Here is a 21857-nt window from a genome sequence, read left to right on the forward strand (position 1 = left end):
AAGGAGGAGATAGAAGCCACTGACATAAAGACAAGAACGCTCCTTACCATGCATGGAGGGTTTCACCCCAAGTCCAGCACCCTGAGGCTGTATGCTAAGCGGAAGGAAGGGGGCCGAGGGCTGGTGAGTGTCAGCACCACAGTCCAGGATGAGACAACAAACATCCAAGAATACATCATGAAGATGGCCCCAACTGACAGCGTGCTCAGTGAATACCTCAGGCAGCAGAAACCCAAGAAAGAGGAGGGAGACGAGGAACCATCATGGAAGGACAGGCCCCTGCACGGTATGTACCACCGGCAGATAGAGGAGGTGGCTGATATCCAGAAATCTTACCAGTGGCTGGACAAAGCTGGACTGAAAGATAGCACAGAGGCACTAATCATGGCAGCACAGGAACAAGCTCTGAGTACAAGATCCATAGAGGCTGGGGTCTATCACACCAGGCAAGACCCCAGGTGCAGGCTGTGTAGAATGACCGAGCTAAGATCCTGTGGGACTTCCAGATACAGACGGACAAAATGGTGGTGGCTATAGTGGTAGTAGACAAACAGAAGAAGACGGCCGTAGTGATCGATGTAGCGGTTCCCAATGACAGCAACATCAGGAAGAAGGAACACGAGAAGCTGGAGAAATACCAAGGGCTCAGAGAAGAGCTCGAGAGGATGTGGAGGGTGAAGGTATCGGTGGTCCCCGTGGTAATCGGAGCACTAGGTGCGGTGACTCCCAAGCTAGGCGAGTGGCTCCAGCAGATCCCGGGACTAACATCGGAGATCTCTGTCCAGAAGAGCGCAGTCCTGGGAACAGCTAAGATACTGCAGGACCCTCAAGCTCCCAGGCCTCTGGTAGAGGACCCGAGCTTGAAGGATAAACCGCCCGCAGAGGCGTGCTGGGTGTTTTTATATATATATATATATATATATATATATATATATATATATATATATATATATGTATGTATGTATATGTGTGTGTGTGTGTGTGTATAAAGATACAATATATGAATTCAGCTAACTGCAATAATTTCATGAGTAAAGCTGCTGAGATGATTTAATTACACTTTTAGTAAGTGTTGAACTTTCTTTGCAATTTCTGTTTTTAGAATCAATAGCCCACATTCTGATTTATTTTTGCAAGTTGCTGATTTCACACAGATCCACTGCTGAAACGTGCCTTTGAGTTTTTCATCATTAACAAGAACAGTCTCAGGCAGTAATTAGGCTTAATGCAAGCGACAGCACAAAATGACTTTCATGTATCTAAATCCAGATTTTAGTCCCTTTTATTGTTGACCATAATGAAAAATATATACTCTTTAGTATATATTCACTCCTGGATGTACAATAATATATAGAAAAGGAATTCTGAATCACATTTAGTGTTACATTTCAGATCACCACAATAAGATATCCACAATTTAGGATTCAGGCGTTTGTTTTAGTTCGATATCACAATCATTCTATGAGTAGTTTACAGAACCAGCAGTTAGCAGCAATAACTTCAGCTGCTTCAATTCATTGACATTTACAAGCATTCCTTTATACACAGCATTTAAGTCAGGTTGAGGTCTGGAGATTTGCTGCTGTGCTTGGGGTCATTATCCTTTTGCATGGCCTAATTTATAAGAAGCTTTAGCTGACACACAGATGGCCTCACATTTGACTCTAGAAAATTTTTAGAAACGGATTGTTTGGCAGTGACAGGTTTCTGGGTGATGATGCTGACAAAAAGGTGTTATGTAATTGATGCTTCCTTCCTTGTGAAAGTGGGTTCCACTGGACCTGCGTCTGTGAACCATCTATTGAGGGGGATTTTTTTCCTTTGCCTGTGTGTAAGGATCAACCACCAAAGTCTCAGATCTGTTGCATTTTATGTTCTTTGTAAGAATATTAAGAAAATAGTCAGAATGCTGAATTCTCTGCTATCTAATATGCTGCTCAGTGTCCTTTGCTGCCTGCTTTTAAATCAGATGTCACTCTGAACATAAACACAAGCTACATGCAATGACTCTGATGTGTATCTGTTTCTACCCGTGCTGATGCTAGCATGACTAAAGTTAGCCAAGCAGCAGTAAATATGTGAAGCAAGGCAGAAGGATATACTCATCAAATGAACAGGATCATAAGAATATAAGACCACGAGCACTACAAATGTAACAAAAATATGTTGACATAAAATGGCATGTTTTTGAAATCTACATGAAACAATGACACAACTACTTTTTACAATTTATTTATTTATTTTTACCAATTGTCCAAATTAGTCTGTGACTGGCTTTAGTGTCCCAGAAGTCATATTTATATACAACTAAATATGACTCAGCAAACATGTTTTAAATGGATGATTCCTCATCCATTTATATATTTGCTGAGTCCTAAATTTGATGTCAGTGAGCTTATCAGTGGTTGGTGTTAAAAAAAATCCCCCAAATCCCCTATGAGCAAGCACTTGGCGACAGTGGAGAGGAAAAACTCCCTCTTAATAGGGAGAAACTTCTGACAGAACCGGGCTCAGGAAGGGGTGGCCTTCTGTCTCGACCGAGTGGGGTTCAAATGTTCACTGACAATTTGGTTGTATATAAATATGATTTTTAGAACGTGATGTTGAGACCAATTAGGTGAACTTGGGGACGCAGCCAGTTCCGCTTCTTCTTCTTCTTCTTACTTGGTGGAATCTCTAGCAGCCAGAGTTCAGCCACCTTCACAGTGAACATTTTCTGCTTGTCTCGTAGACTTTGCAAAGATTCCTGCACAGACAATGCAGGCGAGTCCTCTTTTTCTTCTTTTTCTTGTTGTCTGGTGTCTTTTTCTTTCAGAGGCTCCTGCAGAGACATTACAGTGGATGGCAGTGAGTCCTCTTTTTCCATCTTCTCTCCTCCAGCGTGTTTTTCTTTCAGAGGCTCAGATGTTTGCATTTCATTTGCATCGGTGGAATTTTGTTCTTCTGTGTGATTTTAAGTGAGGAAGCTTTGGCCTCTTTCAGCTCTTGTCCAAGAGACTCAACCTTCAAATCATGAAGGGCCTTGTTGGGGCAGAGCTGGGATTTCAGGCCACTGATTTCCAGGTTGAGTGTCTCCTGCCTATGTTTAACGGTGCTCTTCAAGCTGATTTTGAGCTGCTAGGAGCTGTTTCTGGAGCATCTCAATCTGCTCTTGCTGAATTCTACATTGGACCTCAAATTCAGCCTCCTTAGAGGACATCAGTCCTACAGAGTCAGTGTGTGAAGCCTCTGTGGTTGGAGTGGCAGACTCCACACACTGCTCTGTGGTAGGGTGGCTGATTTGGTCCTGCAGGGTAACCATCACCTCATCCAGTATGACAATAGCTTCATTGTCATTTGTGAGAGTGTCTGTCTCACTGATGTCATTGGGCTTACTACTAGAAGCCTCCTCCAGCTGCTCTATGAGGTCTTTAATCGTTTCCTCATGATTTCTGTTGTTGTCCTTCATTTGTGCATGAAGGTTGTTCACCTGAAACTGGTGATAAGAGGCCCTCTTGTTTGCAGCTACCATTTTCCAGTAAAGGTAGTTCTGATGGTATTGGGAGGCTTCCAGTTGCTGTCTGAGAGCAGCAATCTTGTGCCAGGGATTGAACTGGACACTGCCCTGATGGGGTCTAAATGTGGGATTGGGTTGATATTGCCAAGTCCCTCGATTAGGCCCAGGGTTTGGTTGCTGGGGTTATTCACATTTCCCTCTCTCTCCATATTCATGTCCTCCTTTGCATTTGAAATGGTGAGGGATTCAGCCTTTTCCCTTTCAGAAGTGGCTTCAGTGTTTTCTTGCATTTCTTCATTTTTCGGGTTTGCTCCATCACCCATGCTGTTTTGAGCTTCAAGAAGAGTCCGGGCATATGCCCGAGTAATTGGTCTTCTTGGTTCTTCGGCCACTCTTTTCTGTTTTTGCTTTTTTTGTTTCTTTGGTTTCACAACCATTTCCTTTTGTGGTTGTGCCACAGGAGACTTTTCAGGATTTGGTTGTGTGCCTTTTTCAAGCTTAGGTTTTGGCGTTTGCACGATTGTTATTTTTGGTGTGATGACCATTTCTATTTTTGCTTCTGCCATTGTAGATGCGTCAGCGTTTGCGTTTCTCTGCGTCTGCCTTGTCTTTGTTTTAACAACCAGGTTGTTTTGTGTTTCTGCCATCCGAGATCCACTAAAGTTGGTTGAATGTCTCCCCTATTTAAGGGTTTTTCCAATCAAGTGCCATGATTGGAACAATTCAAAATAAAATGCCCGCAAACCTACTGTAAAGGAAAAGCTTTTATTTTGTAGCACATACTGAATCAACACTATAACCGCTACTCTAAAGGAATTGCAGTAAAAAATAAGTTTTTTAAAAATGGTTGTTAAAAACAAAGTAACCAAAGTAGAAGACGACTGTTTAGTGGAAACGTATTTGACATTTGCCAGATTCTCAGGCATAATAACTTCTTTCATAATCTAAACAAGGACAGGTAGAAAATGTTCATATTTAGTGAAATATATTTATTAGCACTATCCAATGAGAGTTACTGAATGTCTGTAGGCAGTGAGGTCTTGTTGGTTGCCGAGGCGACAATGTTATCTATGTTTTGTTTCATATTCAATTTCATTGCTGAATCTAAGAAACAACAGGCTGCAGAGGGAGACTTTAACGGTGTGTTCACACCGAACGCGATGGACGCGAATAGAGCGTCAGGTTTACATGTAAAGTCAATGGAAAAGCGCGATGAAGCGCGATTGCGGGTCCCGCGAAAATTCGGAAGCAGATTTGCGTCGCGAAAACGCCAAAACGCATGAAACGCGCGTCAGTGTAGCGCGTCTGGCGCGTTTGACTCGCGAATAAAACCACGCGCGTGAGTTTTTGTGTTGCATTTTGTGCATACGCGCGTTTCGCGTCTACCGCTCGAGTTGGAAAAATCTGAACTCCAGCGTCAAATCGCGCCGCGACAACCAATCAGGAGCCTGGTGACGTGGCTCTGACCTAGGTCAAAGGGGCAGATCCAGCCAAAGCCCTTCATTCTTCATTCAGTATGGAGGAAAAGCTAATCAGTGCCGTGGCTAATCACCCGGAGCTATACGATGCTAGCTACTACTTTTACCGAGACAGGAATAAAAAGGACCTAGCTTGGAGACACATAAGTGAGGAGATCGGGCAACCTGGTAAGTTCATTCCTTCTTTTTAATTTTCAGACTGACCCGATGAACCCGCGCAAAAGCTAGCAAGCCCGCCTACTGTCCCGCTATTTTCCCACTGATGTACAAATACCTTTCCGCTAACAAGATAATGCGTTTATTCAGAGGACATCTGCAGGAGAAAGTGGAAGAGCCTCAGGGACACTTATAATAAGGAGAAGAAGGCAGAGAAGGAGAAGAGGAGTGGGTCTGCAGCAGGATCGGGGAGAAGATGGAAGTTCTTCGCGGTCATGGGGTTTCTGGACCCCTTCCTCACCCCGCGGGAGACTAGCGGTAATATGGTGCGGACCGTGGAGAACTTCTCCCCCGAGGACCAGGGACAGCCCGAAGAGGCAGCAGGGGAGTGTCAGTCAGAAGGTATGTTTACATTGAGTTAATGTAGGCAGTTAATTTATGCGTGTTGTCATACAGGAACATATTTTGTTTATTAATAAACAGTATACAGTAGTCCCGCTGTTCATCCGTCACTGCCTCGCCTTTTCGCTGATTTTTTTTATTGCACCGTACAGCTTTCAACAATGCGCATTGCATTCTGCAGCCCAAATGACAAATCTCCTCCATGTCGTGTCTCCTGCGCTTGCCAAACTTATCATGTTTGGTTTTGATAACCATCACGTCCAATAGAAAAAAACAGCACAAAAACACTCATAACTATGAGCCTCATTCGGAAATACACACCTGCACCGGGAGCAAAAAAGGCGCACAAAAGTGGCGCCGCAGACGGAGAAAAAGCGCGGCATAATACTTTTACGTTTTAAAATCGACAAAGGTTTTCACTTTGAGAATCAACTTGTGAGAACTGTGACTACTGTTCATGTGCTGCAATAAATGAGAGACCACTGTATATAATAATAATAATAAGTATATAATAATATAATATTCTCTATGACTATTGTCTTCAACCTGTTAACATCTAATATTGTCTTGATAGAGTCAAGTAATCATGCAGCAGAGTCCTCAGCTGTCTCTTCTCCTGGCTCCCCAGTCCCTGGTCCCTCAGCTCCTGCTGCTGCACCCACAGGTATGAACATCAAGCACTGATAGCTTTTTACTTGCTTGAATTCCCTTGTGATCACCTTTACTAAATATCTACAACCAATCTGTTTATATCATGTTTTTTTTTCAATTTTGAAAATGAAAATCTAGTAGCAGCCTTCTCATTACTTTGTGTTGTTTTGTGCTGTGTTTTACAGGCCCACAGAGGAGGACAGCTCGAAGGCGGGCAAGGGACGGGTCCCAGGACGGTCCATCGGCGGTGGAGCTGGCCATCCTGGAGTCCCTAAAGAGGCCACGCCCGTCTCCAACTGAACATTTCCTTCTCGGCCTTGTTCCTGCTCTGGAGAGCATGCCGCCTCAGACACGAGAATTCGTGAAATTTCAAATTTATAAATTAGCTTTTGAAAACAGCACAGCTGTGTTAAATTTGGAAACATTGGACCCTAATGATCAGTAGTTTTCTGATGAGGCAGCAGCTCTCCAGGGCAGAAACAATGTTCTTATTTTTCTCCTCCTTCTCCCTGAGGCTCTTCCACTCCAAGCTGGGTCCTTTTTATTCCTGTCTCTCTGTAAATAGTTACATTTCATATATTTATGATAAATGTTTTTGTTAATGAATTTATATTTTTTCAAATAAACATTTATAATGACAAAATGTCTCTGTTCTACTACACAGCAAATATTGGCACCCGACTTGACACAAGTAGAATTTATTTCATATTATACTAATGACAAAACATACTAATACAGTGGGATGCAAAAGTTTGGGCAACATTGTGAAAAGTAATTATTTTCTTGTACAAATCACTGGTTGTCACAATAAAAATAGTCAGTTAAATATATCATATAGGAGACACACAGTGATATTTGAGAAGTGAAATGCAGTTTACAGAAAGTGTGCAATAAGTGTTTAAATCAAGCAGGTGCATAAATTGGCGACACAAAAAAAGAGAAATGAAATAAATATTTAGTGTATATGAATGTGTGTGTCTCCTATATGATATATGTAAGTGACATTTTTCATTGTAACAGCGATTCATACAGGAAAATAATGACTATTAATAAGGTTGCCCAAACATTTGCACCACACTGTATATAGGAACATAGTGAAGACAAGTTACTTAAGAGAGTAAAAAGAGGTTAGTTTATTTTGGAGTAGAGCTCCATTTATTAAGAAAAAATTAAAAGGACAGGAACACTCTTTAGAGGTTTGTGGGTGGCTCTTAAAAGAGCCGTTGTGGGGAAGTCACTCGGACTTCAAACAGGCTACTCCTTTGGTTGCCAAGACACAGCTCCCTCCGCCGAGAAGTGAGCCATGAATTTCTCCCTCACCAGGACAGCCTCTCTGGAGGAGTTGTTTGCTGGCAAGGAACCTGGACAAAATTGTTTAAAATGAGTATTATGTGTACTGCAGTTACAAAATACATTATTGAAATTACAAAATTACAAATTGCAAAACATAAATCTTACATAAAACCTTTTGTAATTATAAGGATAATTACATGATATATATTAGATATAATCTAAAACAGTCTGCGGTGATTATATACAAATATTCAACTATCCCAGAATTAAACCAGGTCTAAATAAAAAGGAGTGAGTATCACTACAAAGGTTAACTCAGTGGTCCTAATGCTACAGTTTGATATCAGCAAACACCGAGCGCATACATTGATATGACACCACAGCCATGCTATCATTCAAACACTGATAACAGCATAAATCGAATTAAATCGGGACTTGATGAGACCTTCTGAGTATCACTAGAAATATTATAAACAGTCGTCTCCGCACCACAGTTTGCTATCAGTAAACACCGAGAGCATTCACTGTTAGCATAGCACATCCATGTTAGCAGTGTATAAATGGATGGTTTAGCATGTATTAGCACAGGTATCAATAAAGGACTACCGTATTAAATACTTTTACTAACCTCAGGCAGATGGACAGGCGCTCTGCAGGTGGGATTGAGCGCCTGTAATTGGTGTCTAGGCGGGCGATTCTGGGACCGACCCGGGGAAGCAGGTCCTCAAACTGGCCGAGTGAAAGACGGTGATGTCGCTGGAATCGGCCGTCATCCAGGCGCAGCTCCTGGAGCAAATGGTGAAACTCACCAAACTGCTCATGCCTCTGGAGGACCTGATGGACCCAGGTAGGGCGAGGGCGTCTTTTACGCCGCTGCTCTGCTCTCCACAGTACATAGAGAAGGGAGACTCTCTCTTCAAGCGCTAACTCGACAGCTGCCATCTTGCAAAGATACCGGTCTGGCACAACTTCCTCCCACATCCCTCCCACATTTCCGGTTCACGCGCGTCAAAATATCATATTTTGAAGCGCGATGGATTTTTCTTGGACACGCGTTGAGGCGCGAATGTGCACGCGTCAAATTAGGGGCGTTTGGGGCGTTTTTGTTCGCGTCCATCGCGTTCGGTGTGAACACACCGTAATAGAGGTTTACTAACTCTTACTATCATATTCATTGTGGAAAAATCTGTCTATATTTAGCATAATATATTTGAACAATCCAAGTATGCAAACTAAAATTGACAGGAGAGCTTATGAGACCACAAACACTGTTGAGGTCCAGTTCAGAGACACAGGTTTTGCACAGGTGAAGCCTAGAGGGGAGCTGGCAGCTACAGATTTGCTGAGCTCGTTTTTTCCACACAATATCCACATTTTGAGTAAACAAATGCATGTATGAGAATCAGGCATAGGCTGTGTTTTGAAAAGTGTCTATTAAAATCTGTATTAAATGTATATGTATTACATTTTTAAAAATTAGAATACAAATTTAATGCCACAAACCTGAGTTGTCATATACATCTGTGAGTTTATGTGCACAACAGTATGCACATGTGGTCTGTGCATGTACACACATGAAGAATGTGACATTGCAGCATCTATGAAAGTGTTCATTGTGTAAAACTCACAACCCAAACCTCTACTAGAAAACTGTCTAAAAGACTAGTTTCAATATTTAAACTGTCATTTGTAGTTTTTCTAAGCAAAATCCCCAACTGTAAAGATCTAATTGATATTTGTGTTGATGCTGTCTCCACTGAGTGAGCAGCAGCGCCCTCTGATGTCTGTGTAGATTACAGCACCTGGTATTGCATAAACAGATTATTTGGATTTTGTTCAAGATTGATGATTATTTCACATTTTAATATTTTTAATGATAACATTATAAGTTTTGAATATCCCTTATTGCAGAATGAAGATCTCTTATGAAAGTTTGTTTGGTTTTATCTTTAGCCCCATTCTAAGAAAATGACCAGCTTCAAATGTCCTCAGTGTAGGACACATACAGGATATCATGTTGAAATATAGAGCACTTACAATAGAAGCCACTAGAAACAAATTATTCCAGCCTAACTGATGAAATTTATGCCATTTTTATATGCTGACTGATATGCTGCTCAGTGCTTTGCTCCCTGCTTGTATCAGATGTCAGTTAATGGTCAACAGCGGACATACGTCACAAGAAGGTCAGAGGTCGAAGTTTATTGCTGACGTAGGAGCTTCGTGGTAGTTGGAAGATTCGCGGGAAATGTCTGAAAACAAGTCGGCTCTAACGTGAACGCGTACAACTTCAACCGGAGTTTGTAGTTTAACCTTTCAGACTTACTTACCAGATAAAATATCAGTGTCTTCATAGAACGTACGCCCTGAAACGGAGAGAGTTTGAACGTTGGCTTGCTTAACTGAGGAGCTCCACGCACACAGCATTGTCAACGACGCTAATCGGTTAGCTCAGCGGTAACAGTCCTCCACAGCCCTTTAGCAACGATAACGGCTAAATCTGTTCTCCTAGGACGGCGGAAACAGCGGCGCACATACAACGGACCCAGATAAATGCACATTAAACAGTGAGAACAATGGCAGAGAGGCCAGAAGACCTGAACCTTCCCAACGCGGTAATCACCCGCATCATCAAGGAGGCGGTGAGTGAACATCGACACACGGTAGTAGTCACAATGTCGCGCGCGCGGTTGGTCTTTTTGTTTTATACACGCCGGGGATGGTTAAACACGCTAAACAAATACACGACGCAATTCTGGCAGGTCGCCGGTGACCCAGATTAACTGTTTTTACGTTAACCGGTTAGATTTGTTTACGTATTTCACTCTCCGTTTTTCAGATGTTCCGTCCGCTGTCTTTCTGTAACATAAATAATGTGGTGACATTTCCCTCACGACACCATCGATCAGCTCGCCGGTGTTCCAGATTATCTGGCGTCGCGAATTAACTGGTGACGGTCGAACAGACGTGTGGCAGACTTTGTTTTCAGGAGCCGCTACCGACAAACCAGCATATAAACACTAAATAGGTCATCTGTGACATTTGCGAGGTTACCTCAAACTCAGTCCGCCCTGTTGCTCGTGAACAACAAGATATTTTAAAATGTTGCGAGTTTACCTGGTGATATTCTCATGCACGAGGCGACCGCGAAAACAGCGAACACATAAACGTCACCACGCCGATGCTGTTCACAAGACAGCAAGAGTAAACGATCTGGAGAATCTCGTCTTCGTTATCGTTCCCCTCGTGCATTTTATTACTCCGATTTCAGCGTTTTCGCTTCACAACCAAAGCGTGCAGTTTGTGTGTACTCAAATAGAGTCGAGTCAACTGTGGCCAAGTGTCATAGTCTACAGCCAGATTAACTTGTAACACACCAGCACCACGTTTCAATTTGTTTCGTGCACAATACGTTTGTAACTTTTTTTTTCTGTTTGTGCGTCTTGCAAATAAACCTTTAAACTACATGAACTGGTATTATGTATTTATTTTTGGCCTACATCAGAAGGAAATGCCAAATTATATACACAAAGTTATAGAAGTCACCACTCCCATTGTTCATCATGATTTTAATTTTTTTCCCATAACAAAGGAATATGTCTTGAAACAAATATATTACACTTTAGAATTTCACTAGTGTTGTAACATCACATCCTGTTAGGTAATACATCAACATGGCTGGAGAGAGTTGGTAGTTATATACAGTCTGATCTGAAGTAAATGGTAAATGGACTGGTTCTTATATAGCGCTTTTCTACTCTTCTGAGCACTCAAAGCGCTTTACACAACTTGTGCATTCACCCATTCACACCCATTCGCACAAGCACATTTCTCTAGGTGCTTTCTAGATAACATTCACACACTCACCGATGGATGCATCGGAGAGCAATTTGGGGTTAGTATCTTGCCCAAGGATATTTGGCATGCAGACTAGGGGAAGCCAGGAATCGAACCTGGCTTCCCCTTCCGATCAGTAGATGACCTGCTCTACCACCTGAGCTACAGCCACCCCTGATTGATTAATTTAACAAACACTTGTAGGGAGATGGCAGTTACTGTGAATTGTTTCTGTTTTTTTTGGACTTGCCCTGTACAGAAGGCAACTACAAATGTTCCGAATGCTAAATAACCAGAAAAAAAGATCCCTGTTGTCTTTGCGTAATGACTGGTTTTAGTCCTGACAATCCACGTTGCTGGCATTGCATCTTTCCACATGTTTGTGGGTCGACGTGAATGCTCCAGGTGTAAGTGCAGCCGCTCAGCCTCTACTGCAGCTGTGTTACAAGTTAGTCTGGTAGTAGGCTATGGCACTTGTCCACAGGTGGCAGTAGTGGACTGAACTCCATTTGAGACTGCTCCAGCTGCTATGTGATACTCAGTCATCACTTGCACCATGTGAAAGTTCTGGAAATTAAATTATGAATATTCTTAACTTAGCTTTAAAACAAAAAAATCTAACTCACCTCAACACTCAAACACACATGACAAACTAACTGACACACTTGAGCTCTACTCAATCACACTGGTGCTGTTTATTACTAATCACTGTCTAACTGCTGTAAATGCACAGTAACTGCCATCTCCTTACAAGTGTTTGTTAAATTAACCACACTTATACAGACTGTATATAACTACCAGCTCTCTCCAGCCATGTTGATCTATTGTCTCTATTGGATCAAAATGTTGATTTCCAGAGAAAAAACACAGGCAGACTATGCTAACAGGATGTGATGTTACAACACTAGTGGAATATTAATGTGTGATATATTCGTTTCAAGGCGTATTTCTTTGTTATGGAAAAAAATATTAAAATCATGATGAACGATGGGAGTGGTGACTTCTATAACTTTGTCTATAATATTTGGCATTTCCTTACTCTGACTTCAGAGCATGTTGATCCTTTTTCTGAGCAAGAATCCTGACATTCCTTCACTGTCCAAATGTGTTTAACTTGTTTTTGGCAGCAATAAACATGACAGTTTACTTATTTTAATTTAAGACATGTTTTATTTTAATTAAGTTTAAAACTTTTTTATTTAATGTAAAATTATATTTTGTTTTAATTTACTTTCAAATTCTTCAGTTGCTGAAGGGGCTGCATAGTTTTCATAAACTGCATAGTTCAGAATAGCTGTAATTGTACCAGATGGTTGATTCAGTTAAGTTGGACTAGACTGTAATACAAACCGTTCAGTTTGTCAACAATCAAACTGAAATGAGAGAAAGACTGAGTGTGAGACTTTGATATTAGAGAAAATGAATATTGATAAAGTTTACCTTTATGTACAGAATCTGAATATCGCTAAATATTTTTAAAAATTGCAATAATATCGTATCGTGCGTTAAGTGTTGTGATAATATCGTATCGAGGGATGTATGGTGATTCCCACCTCTAATAGATGTAGTGCTGCCTGTGAAGCTGGATTTAAGACACAAGTGCTTAAAGTTTTTAGAACACATCAGCTTGTCATTACAGAACTTGACATTATTGGGTTGGTTGTTTGCGGCTAACAGACTTAAATTAGTTTATGTTAGCGATGTTGTTGTTTGGCTAGCTGCACTCACATGGGGAAAATCCAGCTGTTAGGATTTGTAAAGCGCATTATAAATGAGAACAGCGAGGAGAGCCCAGTCACCAGACAGACAATTTGGAGTCCAACACTTTAGGTTTTCCTCACTACGCTGTGTGTAAATCAGTCTGACTCCAGCCAGGGAACGACCTGTCACCCGATTCAGACTCCTTCATACGGGGCCCCATTTAAAGTGCTTTACACACCCAAACATTACAACTAACAGCTGGATTTTTGTGTTTCAGTGCAGTTGGAATAAAACCATAGAGCCACTTACTGCTTAAGAGACAGTTGCTTGTTGGTAGTCTCTGCTTTACGGTCCAGATGAAAAGGAATACCAAACCCTGTCAGTTCCAGGTCCTTGCCCCAGTACACAAGTGTTCCTCATTTCATGTTTAAGTGAGTCAAGCTTATAGCTTGTTAAGCTTATAGCAGTCTCTAAGGTTTGTGTACCTGAGTCGCCTTCGAATTTCACCCATTCTCCCTCTTTTCCTACATGAAGATTTTCCGTACAGTCTGACCTCTGGAGGAATATTCACCGGCTTGACTCAGCTGATAGACCATAGTGACAGGAGGAACCCTCATCTAAGAATGAGTTTACATGTTGGTCATGGCCTGATATTTATTTATTTATTTATTTATTTAAATCCAAGATACAGTTCTGCTCAACAGCAAGAGGAAATAAGACCACAAATAACCTCATTATCAGTAAACCGGCTGACCCGACCAATCATTTTTGGCAAATACTGGAAAACACATCTGGTACCGGAATTATATAGAAGGATATAAATGTGTATAGATTCCATCTCCACAATGAGTCCTAATGGCCACGTTTGCTATCATTACACCTTACTGTAACAAGCATAGCATATGTAAGCATATATGTCTCTGTGTATATTATCTCCTAACATAATGGGCCAGTCTCAACAAAACTTTGTACACATACGCAGGTTATTGACATCTATATGCTGTCTTTTTTTAAAGCATTTATGATAAATTCCAGTTGTTTTGATTTTCATATTCATCATCACCTGTGAATGTAAGCTACATTACGTTCTCTGTTTTTGTTTGTTTTCATGTTCAATGGCGATCACCCTTATGTGACGTCACGGTCACCACTCGAAAAAGTAAAGCAGTCAGAAATGTGTTGCATGATCAATGCAGAGAAGCATGGATAAGAATTGCACAGTTCGAGACAGAACTACAGTCGAACCCCGATTTATGAAATTAATTCGTTCCTTTCGTAAGTCAAAGATTTTCGTAAGTCGAAGCACCCCTCGCGCCTTTTTGACTGAGGCAATGCTGAACGATAGGCTATAGGCTAACTAGAACAACAATACGTCGTTCAAGTGGAACAGCGAAGCGCAAGTATGGAAGCCAAGGAGTTGTCACATGATTTGGAAGGCATTGTAGGCTCAGCCAATCAGAGCCAGCGGATTTCGTTACTCGGGCATTTTGTCGTAACACGGGCAAAGATATTGCCGTTCAGTGCCTTCGTAACTTGAATTTTTTGTGAAACGGGGTATTCGTACGTTGGGGTTCCACTGTACTTATAGAACTAGACTATCAATAATTCTGATTGTGTTGTTGGAGAAAAGATAAATGATTATTACAGGCTGAGCAGGTTATGCTGTGACTAAAAGGTTGTGAATTATTATGCTCTGCCTGACTCAGCTGGTTATGTTTATGGCGTTGCCAACAGGAAAGATGCAAAGTGCCCTCAGGTGGGCAAATTTTGTAACATCAACTCTCACAACCAGGTTAAATGATGTTACTCTTGTCCCTTGTTTCTTTATTGGCTGGTATTGATACTGATTGACTGATATATCAGTCAGGCTCAATGTTGGACCTCATATTGAGTTTTGGTGAACAACCACCAAATAGAAGTTCAACACTTGGAATCGTCTCCAGATGCAGCTTCATTTGCTTGTTATTTCATGAAAAAATAATTTAATGCAATACTGGCCAACCCCTTATGGGCCTGGCTGACTGTGTTTTCTGATAATGTGTATGTAGTGCACCCTTGAGATAACACTTCTGTACTGTTTATTTTCAACAGCTCCCAGATGGGGTGAATGTGTCAAAAGAAGCAAGAAGAGCCATATCCCAAGCAGCCAGTGTGTTTGTGTTGTATGCCACCTCCTGGTAAGAAGTAATAAATTTACATAATTTCATTTACATAATGTGACCACTATTTATTTATTTTAGCAACTATAATAGGGGCGGGCGATATTTCAAATATACTTGCTGTATCTCGAGTTTTTCCACGTATGATGGTTAAAATGGCTTAAACGTAACCATCGAGTATAGGTTGCCATTCCTCTATTTCCTGTGAATTCTTCATTAACCAATGCACTGAGCATGCGTGTTTATATGTATTTATATAGAGAAAAATATGTCAAACAAAGTATGGTAATTTGCAAAACATGCCGTAAAACTATTGGCACAAAAGGTAGTAGTACCACGAAATTATTCCACCAGCTGAAAAGTCATCCACTGCAAAATTAAGACTGTTTTAAACTCGGCATGTGAACGTCTCCCCACACAACAAAGACAACTTTAAACCCGCTGTCATATGAGCTACAACGGCTATCGGCAAGAAGCTGAGACTCTGAGGTTTCTGTGGACCACACATGCTGAGATTTTCTTTAAAAGAACAAACAAACAAACAAACAAAAACCTGACTTCACTGAGGCTTACACTGCAGCTCACCCCCTTTGCCCCCAGGGGGCGTTGGGGCTCAAGACATATCGCGAAATATATCATGTTTTGCGGTACAGCCACACACACAAAAAAAATTGCAATGTTACATTTTCCTCATATCGCCCAGCCCTAAATTATAATGACTCCGACATACATGCACATATATTTATTAGGGTGCAACGATACACAAAATTCACGGTTCGATACTTTGGTGTCACGGTTCGATATTTTTTCGATACAAAAAAATGTTCATGCCTTTTTAATTTGTCATTTATTAAAATTATAAATATATATTTTAACTCAAAAGTACAGTTTTTAAATTTAATGTTGCTGAAACAACAAAAAAATAAATCTATCAGATCGAGAAATCACTCATCTTTGGAAAAGAGAGTTTATTACAGAGAAATGGCTCTATACAACACGCCACATTCACCCAGTCACACCCATTCTCACAAGCACTTTATCTATACTTAGTGCTATGCTATCTAACTACATTCACACACATTCATACTCCGATGGACGCATCGGAGAGCAACTTGGGGTTAGTATCTTGCCCAAGGATACTTGGCATGCAGACTGGAGGAGCCTGGGATCGAACCTCCAACCTTCCGATCAGTAGGTGACCTGCTCTACCTCCTGAGCTACAGCCACCCCATTGTTGGAGTATCGTTGCACCCCTACTATTTATATATATTTTTTTGTACTTTATTTATTCAAAATTCTCTTTTTAAATTTGTTTTTATACATAGAATAAAAGTTTATCAAGAGTTTATGTAATTTTGTTGTGCTTTTGGCACGACAATAAAATCAATTTTTATTCTAATTTCCAGCACAGCAGCAAGCTAAGAATGCTATGAAACACTGAATCAAAGAACTGCTTCAGTTTAAATGTGTTTTATTGTTTCCCTCCTGCTTTTTTTTTTTTTCTTCTTCTCCTCAGCGCAAATAATTTTGCTATGAAGGCCAAGCGAAAAACTCTGAATGCAGGAGACGTCTTGGCTGCGATGGAGGAGATGGAGTTCGAAAGGTTCCTGGAGCCCCTCAGAGAAGCTTTGGAAGGTGAAACTTTGAAAATACTCTCAGCTTTTAAAGATATTTTAATAAGTCCACAATAAGTTCAGTGACATCAGGATTTTTATTCATTTCCTTGTGAAGTTGTGAAAACAACATTAATGTATGTATTAGGGATGTTTTTGTGATGAGTTTCTTAGGCGCCTAAATGAGCGGGACGAAAAGTAAACTCACCAGACCTAAACTGAGAAACGCTCAGATATCAAGTGAAATTTGAGAACGTTTAATGGAGAATGTCAAAAACTAATAACAGACAACTCTAAAGCTAATATACACTCTGATAGTAAGTTAACTTTAATATTTATTTATTGCCCCAAACTTTCTAAACAGGCATTTTAAACCATTTCTCACATTCTTCAATAGTATATCATGCTTTTTAACAATGCAGCACCTCTCATTGTGCATTATCAACCTTACACATTAAACTCCAGACAGACAACGAAGGAGGCAAACACTTAAAACACACTGATGTTAAATTGCGACTAAGTAGTGTGGTGCATGCATTATAACTAATAGATGTAATCTCTCCAGCGTGTCCTGGGTCTACGCTGGGGCCGCCTCCTGGTAAGACATGCCCATCTGGAGCTTAGCTGGCTCCTTTCAATGTGGAGAAGTAGCAACTCTACCTTGAACCCCTAACCAATGAGTGAAATCCTCACCCTATTGCCCATCCACCTTTTTGGAGAAAGCTAATTTCCTCATTAACCCTTTAAAGGCGGTCAGAGCAGCACACTCTGTTTTGCGTAACTATTTTTAAATCCTGGTAGCTCTGCAACCACGTGAGCTAGCGCAATAATTTTTTTTGCATATGAAACCGGAGGAGTTGTTCTTACATCTTATGTCATCAGCTTGTCCTCGGTCACAGTTTCCTTCCACATATAGCTTTGCAAAAACTGCATAAAAAGCACTTGCAGCAACAAAAACATAATATTCCAGAAACACGCTTTGCCGATCCGATCAGCTGTTCGTAACACTTCCTATGTTGGAATAGACGTCAGCGCGAACCTTTGCATGTCCGCCATGACCTGCCCGAAACTGGAAGTGACGTCATTTTCGCGGAAATGTAGTTTTTTACCATCAGGGCCTCATGAGCCTATACTGGTGTTTTTAAAAGTTATGTTTGACTTTATGACTTACTGTGTGGTTTCTGGGATGCTTAGGACTCATATTGCACTGCTGGAAATAGTTTATTTTGATGCATATGCTGCTTTTTTGCTAATTTGCATTACAATATTTATTTTCATTTTTCCTGCAGTATATAAAAATTGGTGTATTTCAAAAATAAAACTATGAAGACACTCAAAATAAATTTCCTGTGGTGGGAAACTATTTTGTGCAACTTTTTTGTATTTACAGTTTTGAGGGATAAGCCTCTTAAATTTCTCTAATTAGAAATATATGTTAAAAAAACAAAAACGATTTTAAATTTTTTTGTAGTTTATTGCACTTTTTTGCAATTTATGTAATTACTATGCACTTAATGCAGACATATTATTAAAATTTAGGCTGTAATGGTTGTATTGATGTATAGCAACTTGAAATGCTCCCAAAAATGGCTCCACAGCATGTAAAAATATAATATAAGCTCTGGCAGACTTGGTTCTATGGTAGGTCTTAAAGGGTTAAACATTAAAATCACATGTTGACCCTTTTTTAAAAAAAAATGTATTTATTTATTTTTTTAGTCAGTGTCATCAATTATGTCAACAAATCATCTTCGCAGCCCTAAAGTAAAATATAATTAACTGCAAGTAACAGCAGGTGTTTGTATTTGTCAACAGTGTATAAACAAGGACAGAAGGGAAAGAAGGTGTCTGAGCAGAAACGGAAAGATAAAGAGAAGAAGGTCGACACAGAGAATAATAAGAGCAGAGATGAGGAAGGCGAGGACGACGATGAGCGCATGGAAGAGGAGCCTGAGGTCGAGAATGAAGCAGAGGAGGAGGAAGAGGTGGAGAACTGATAACATTCTCCCCACAGAGAACTCCGTCACATACTCTAAGATAATTCCTGACCAAATGGGATGTGTGTGCGTGCAGCTCGGCGTCATCATGTATCAAACGATAATGAAATGTGAGCTGAAAACGGGCGACTTCTAGCCTGAACACATGCAACACAAAGCACAAAGAAGTCACCCGTCTAGATATGTCATGTGACCTCCAATTTTGGATAAAAGAATAACAGAAAAAAAAAAGCACACTTGATTCTGCTCCCTGATGTGACAGTTTTTCTACATGACAATGAAGGGAATATGTCTGGTTTTCAGACAAAATCAAACATTTAAAAGATGTCATCTTGTTCAAACGTCTCCCCAAAAATGTATATTAAATTGCAATGAATAGAATTAAAAACTGTTACCTTTTATCTGTTAAGAATTGAAAAGATGAAATCACTGATTTCTCTGCATAGTCTCCTAAGCCGAAGTTCTGAAAGTAGAGTACATGTTATCATACAGGAACTTTAAGGCAGATTCTGGCAACATTTGGGTTTAAATGTGCGAGATTGAAGTTGTCACTAATATTGGGTACAAAAAGCATGTTTCCAGCTTATCCCACAACTACAGCTGATGTGCATTGAGACTGTGTTTGTAGTGAGCTGCTGTTGGGTTTTATACCTAGAGAAACTAGTTGTTTTGTTGTTTTTGAACCATTTGTACTTTTGTAGACTTGTATACAAGTGGCTCAGATTTTTAATAAATTTGTATAAAAAGCATACTTGCGAGCTTTGTCTTGATAAAACCGGTACCTCGGGCTGCTTCTAAAAAAAGCAAAGGTGGGGCTGTCTCTAACCAGGTAATGTATGTCCAAATGGTAAAGAGTCTGGCTTTTGTATAGTGCTTTCCTACTCTATGTGAGCACTGAAAGCACTTTATGCAACTTGCCTTATTCTCCCACTCATACATGCATTTGTCCTCCTTTTTTCCAAGTAAGTGTTTTCTAGCGTTCACGCAAATTCATACTCTGATGGATGCATCGGAGAGCAACTTGATACCTTGCACAAAGATATTCAGTGTGCAGACTGTGTGCGGTCAACCTTCCACCAACCCGCTGATTAGTAGATGACCTGCACTACCTTCTGAGCTTAAAGGATGTCAGCCACTAGACCCACAACATGGGCTAAAAATTGGACAATAGAAAAGATTTCTACTGTGACATGGGCACACCATGTGGCCAATCGCATGCAAAGACAGACTGGGATCATACCATTTTGTGAAAGAAGAAAACTGTGCAGATGTTCAGAATACGGCAAGTGTAGATGAACAGGCCAGGTAGAGAAACGAGGGAGTGGATGTAAATGCAAGGTTGTCAGGAAGAATTGAAGAAAAGAGTGAAAATGTAAAATCAGCAGCATCTGGCTGCATTTCAGTCGTACTGAAGACTGCAAAGCTGAGTGCAGAACTGATTAAATTAGGAGCTGGTTAAAGTGATACCTGTTTTTGTTTTCAGCTATTTTCCATTGTGGGGTTGACAAAAGGCTTCTAACTTGTTCTGGTGTATGTTCTCTCAACAGTAGTAAATGTCTTTTATGAAAACACTGAATAAAAAATGGCGCCCTTGTGGAACCCCACAGGGTAGGGAGGCAATGTTAGAGAACCTGTCTGTTCTAACAGAGATGGTCCGATTAGACGAGTAGGAAGAAAACCAGTCTAAGGCATTGCCAGATACACCAGCCAAAACCTTCAGCCTGTTAAGTAGGATTTTGTGGTCAATAGTTTCCTCCATTAAAAAATCATTATAGGCCATTATAGGAGTGGTTTCAGTGGAGTGCTGCCTCTGAAATCCAGAGTGAAAAGGGTCAAAAATCTCTAATCTGTATAGTAAAGATCTGAACTGATTTTCTAATAATTTGCTTATAAATGACAATTTTGAAATAGGCCGATAATTAAGAGTAGAGCTGGCATCAAAATTCAGTTTCTTCAATGTGGAGTTACCTCAGCATGTTAAAAATAGGATGGAACATGACCTTGCCTCTGTGAACTCGTGAAGATGGATAGCAATGTGGGACCGATGCCGGTGAGAGTCCCAGACAGGACAGGGAGGTAATTTATCTAAGGAGCACGATGAAGATTTAATTTGACCTATTACTTTAGTTAAGTCATTCGGTGTAACTGGAGTAAAAGAAGTGTGTCCTTATCTCCCAGAGAAGGCCACGTTGTTGTCAACAAAGAAACCTACACACAGAAATCAAATGAAAATGTAAACATCAGCCAAAATATCAGCAGGAATTTAATAACATAACTTTATGAACTCTGTGAAAATGTTTTCCACATCATTTACTGTATACATTACAGCATTCAGGGCCTTTATAGACACAGACCCTACAGAGAAAATAATAATAAACTGAATTAATTTCAGCCTTGGTTTTTATTAAATATATTTTATTAATAACTACATGTCATATATAATATGTGTATCTTTACCATACTTTTGACTGGGTATGGCACTGTGTTAGAGAGGCTGGGTTTAGGAGAATATGGTCCTTAATGATCATCTTGACCTCGATGTCCAGTTGAGAATGAACATGCACTTCTCAGCAGGTCAAAGCTATCGGCACAATCAATAATGTAAAAACATCCAGGCGACCAGCATGTCTCTCTAACCAATCAAAGAACTCCTTAAATTGCACAGCGCGTCTAAATTGCTTTTTTTTTTTTTTTTTAAAAGGAAATGGTAAAAATGGGATAGCTAATCTGGTAGTTAGTCTGTTAGCTAATCCCATAGTGAATCCAAAAGCTAATGCATTAGCTAATATGATAGCTAATCCACGAGCTAACAGGGAAAAGAAATGCAGTTGGAGGAAATGGATTTGAAAATGAGGAGTAGAATTTTAAATGTCAGAATCAATTATTTCTCTTTTTTAATTTAAACACATTCTGTTTTTTAAGAAAATGATTGAAAATCTTTAACTGAGAAATGTATTTGTGATTTGAAGTATTTATTAATGGGTTCATAGGCTAAATGAGACTGAAATATTGATGCTTAATCAGTGTTTTTAACTCAATTCAATTCACTTTTATTTATACAGCGCCAAATCACA

General features: G+C 40.2%; 2 protein-coding genes and 1 long non-coding RNA gene across 4 annotated transcripts; 2 read left to right on the forward strand and 1 right to left on the reverse strand.

Moving 5' to 3' along the window:
• Window positions 1-4354: 4354 nt before the first annotated feature.
• Window positions 4355-7241, forward strand: LOC146525172 (uncharacterized). The gene is made up of 4 exons (XM_085165586.1): window positions 4355-5142; window positions 5281-5532; window positions 6107-6196; window positions 6369-7241. Exons 1-4 carry the CDS (start codon window positions 5013-5015, stop codon window positions 6626-6628), a joined length of 732 nt encoding a protein of 243 aa, XP_085021712.1. The 5' UTR covers window positions 4355-5012; the 3' UTR covers window positions 6629-7241.
• A 60-nt stretch (window positions 7242-7301) lies between these two features.
• LOC146525173 (uncharacterized) lies at window positions 7302-9572 on the reverse strand. Its single transcript, XR_014874995.1, has 2 exons — window positions 8105-9572; window positions 7302-7544 (listed from the first exon to the last, which is right to left on the reverse strand). It is a non-coding gene; the product is annotated as an uncharacterized LOC146525173 (long non-coding RNA).
• A 127-nt stretch (window positions 9573-9699) lies between these two features.
• Window positions 9700-19958, forward strand: pole3 (polymerase (DNA directed), epsilon 3 (p17 subunit)). 2 transcript variants are annotated; one of them, XM_085165696.1, is made up of 5 exons: window positions 9700-9921; window positions 9989-10118; window positions 15106-15191; window positions 16690-16808; window positions 18602-19958. In XM_085165696.1, the coding sequence occupies exons 2-5, from the start codon at window positions 10053-10055 to the stop codon at window positions 18781-18783; spliced, it is 453 nt and encodes a 150-aa protein (XP_085021822.1). In that variant the 5' UTR covers window positions 9700-9921; window positions 9989-10052; the 3' UTR covers window positions 18784-19958. The 2 variants fall into 2 exon arrangements, with proteins under 2 accessions (XP_085021822.1, XP_085021813.1); XM_085165687.1 differs by having other exon boundaries at window positions 9700-10118.
• The last annotated feature ends 1899 nt before the right edge of the window (window positions 19959-21857 follow it).

This window comes from Neolamprologus multifasciatus, chromosome 1 (assembly GCF_963576455.1).
Source record: "Neolamprologus multifasciatus chromosome 1, fNeoMul1.2, whole genome shotgun sequence".
NCBI classification, from domain to species: Eukaryota; Metazoa; Chordata; class Actinopteri; order Cichliformes; family Cichlidae; genus Neolamprologus; species Neolamprologus multifasciatus.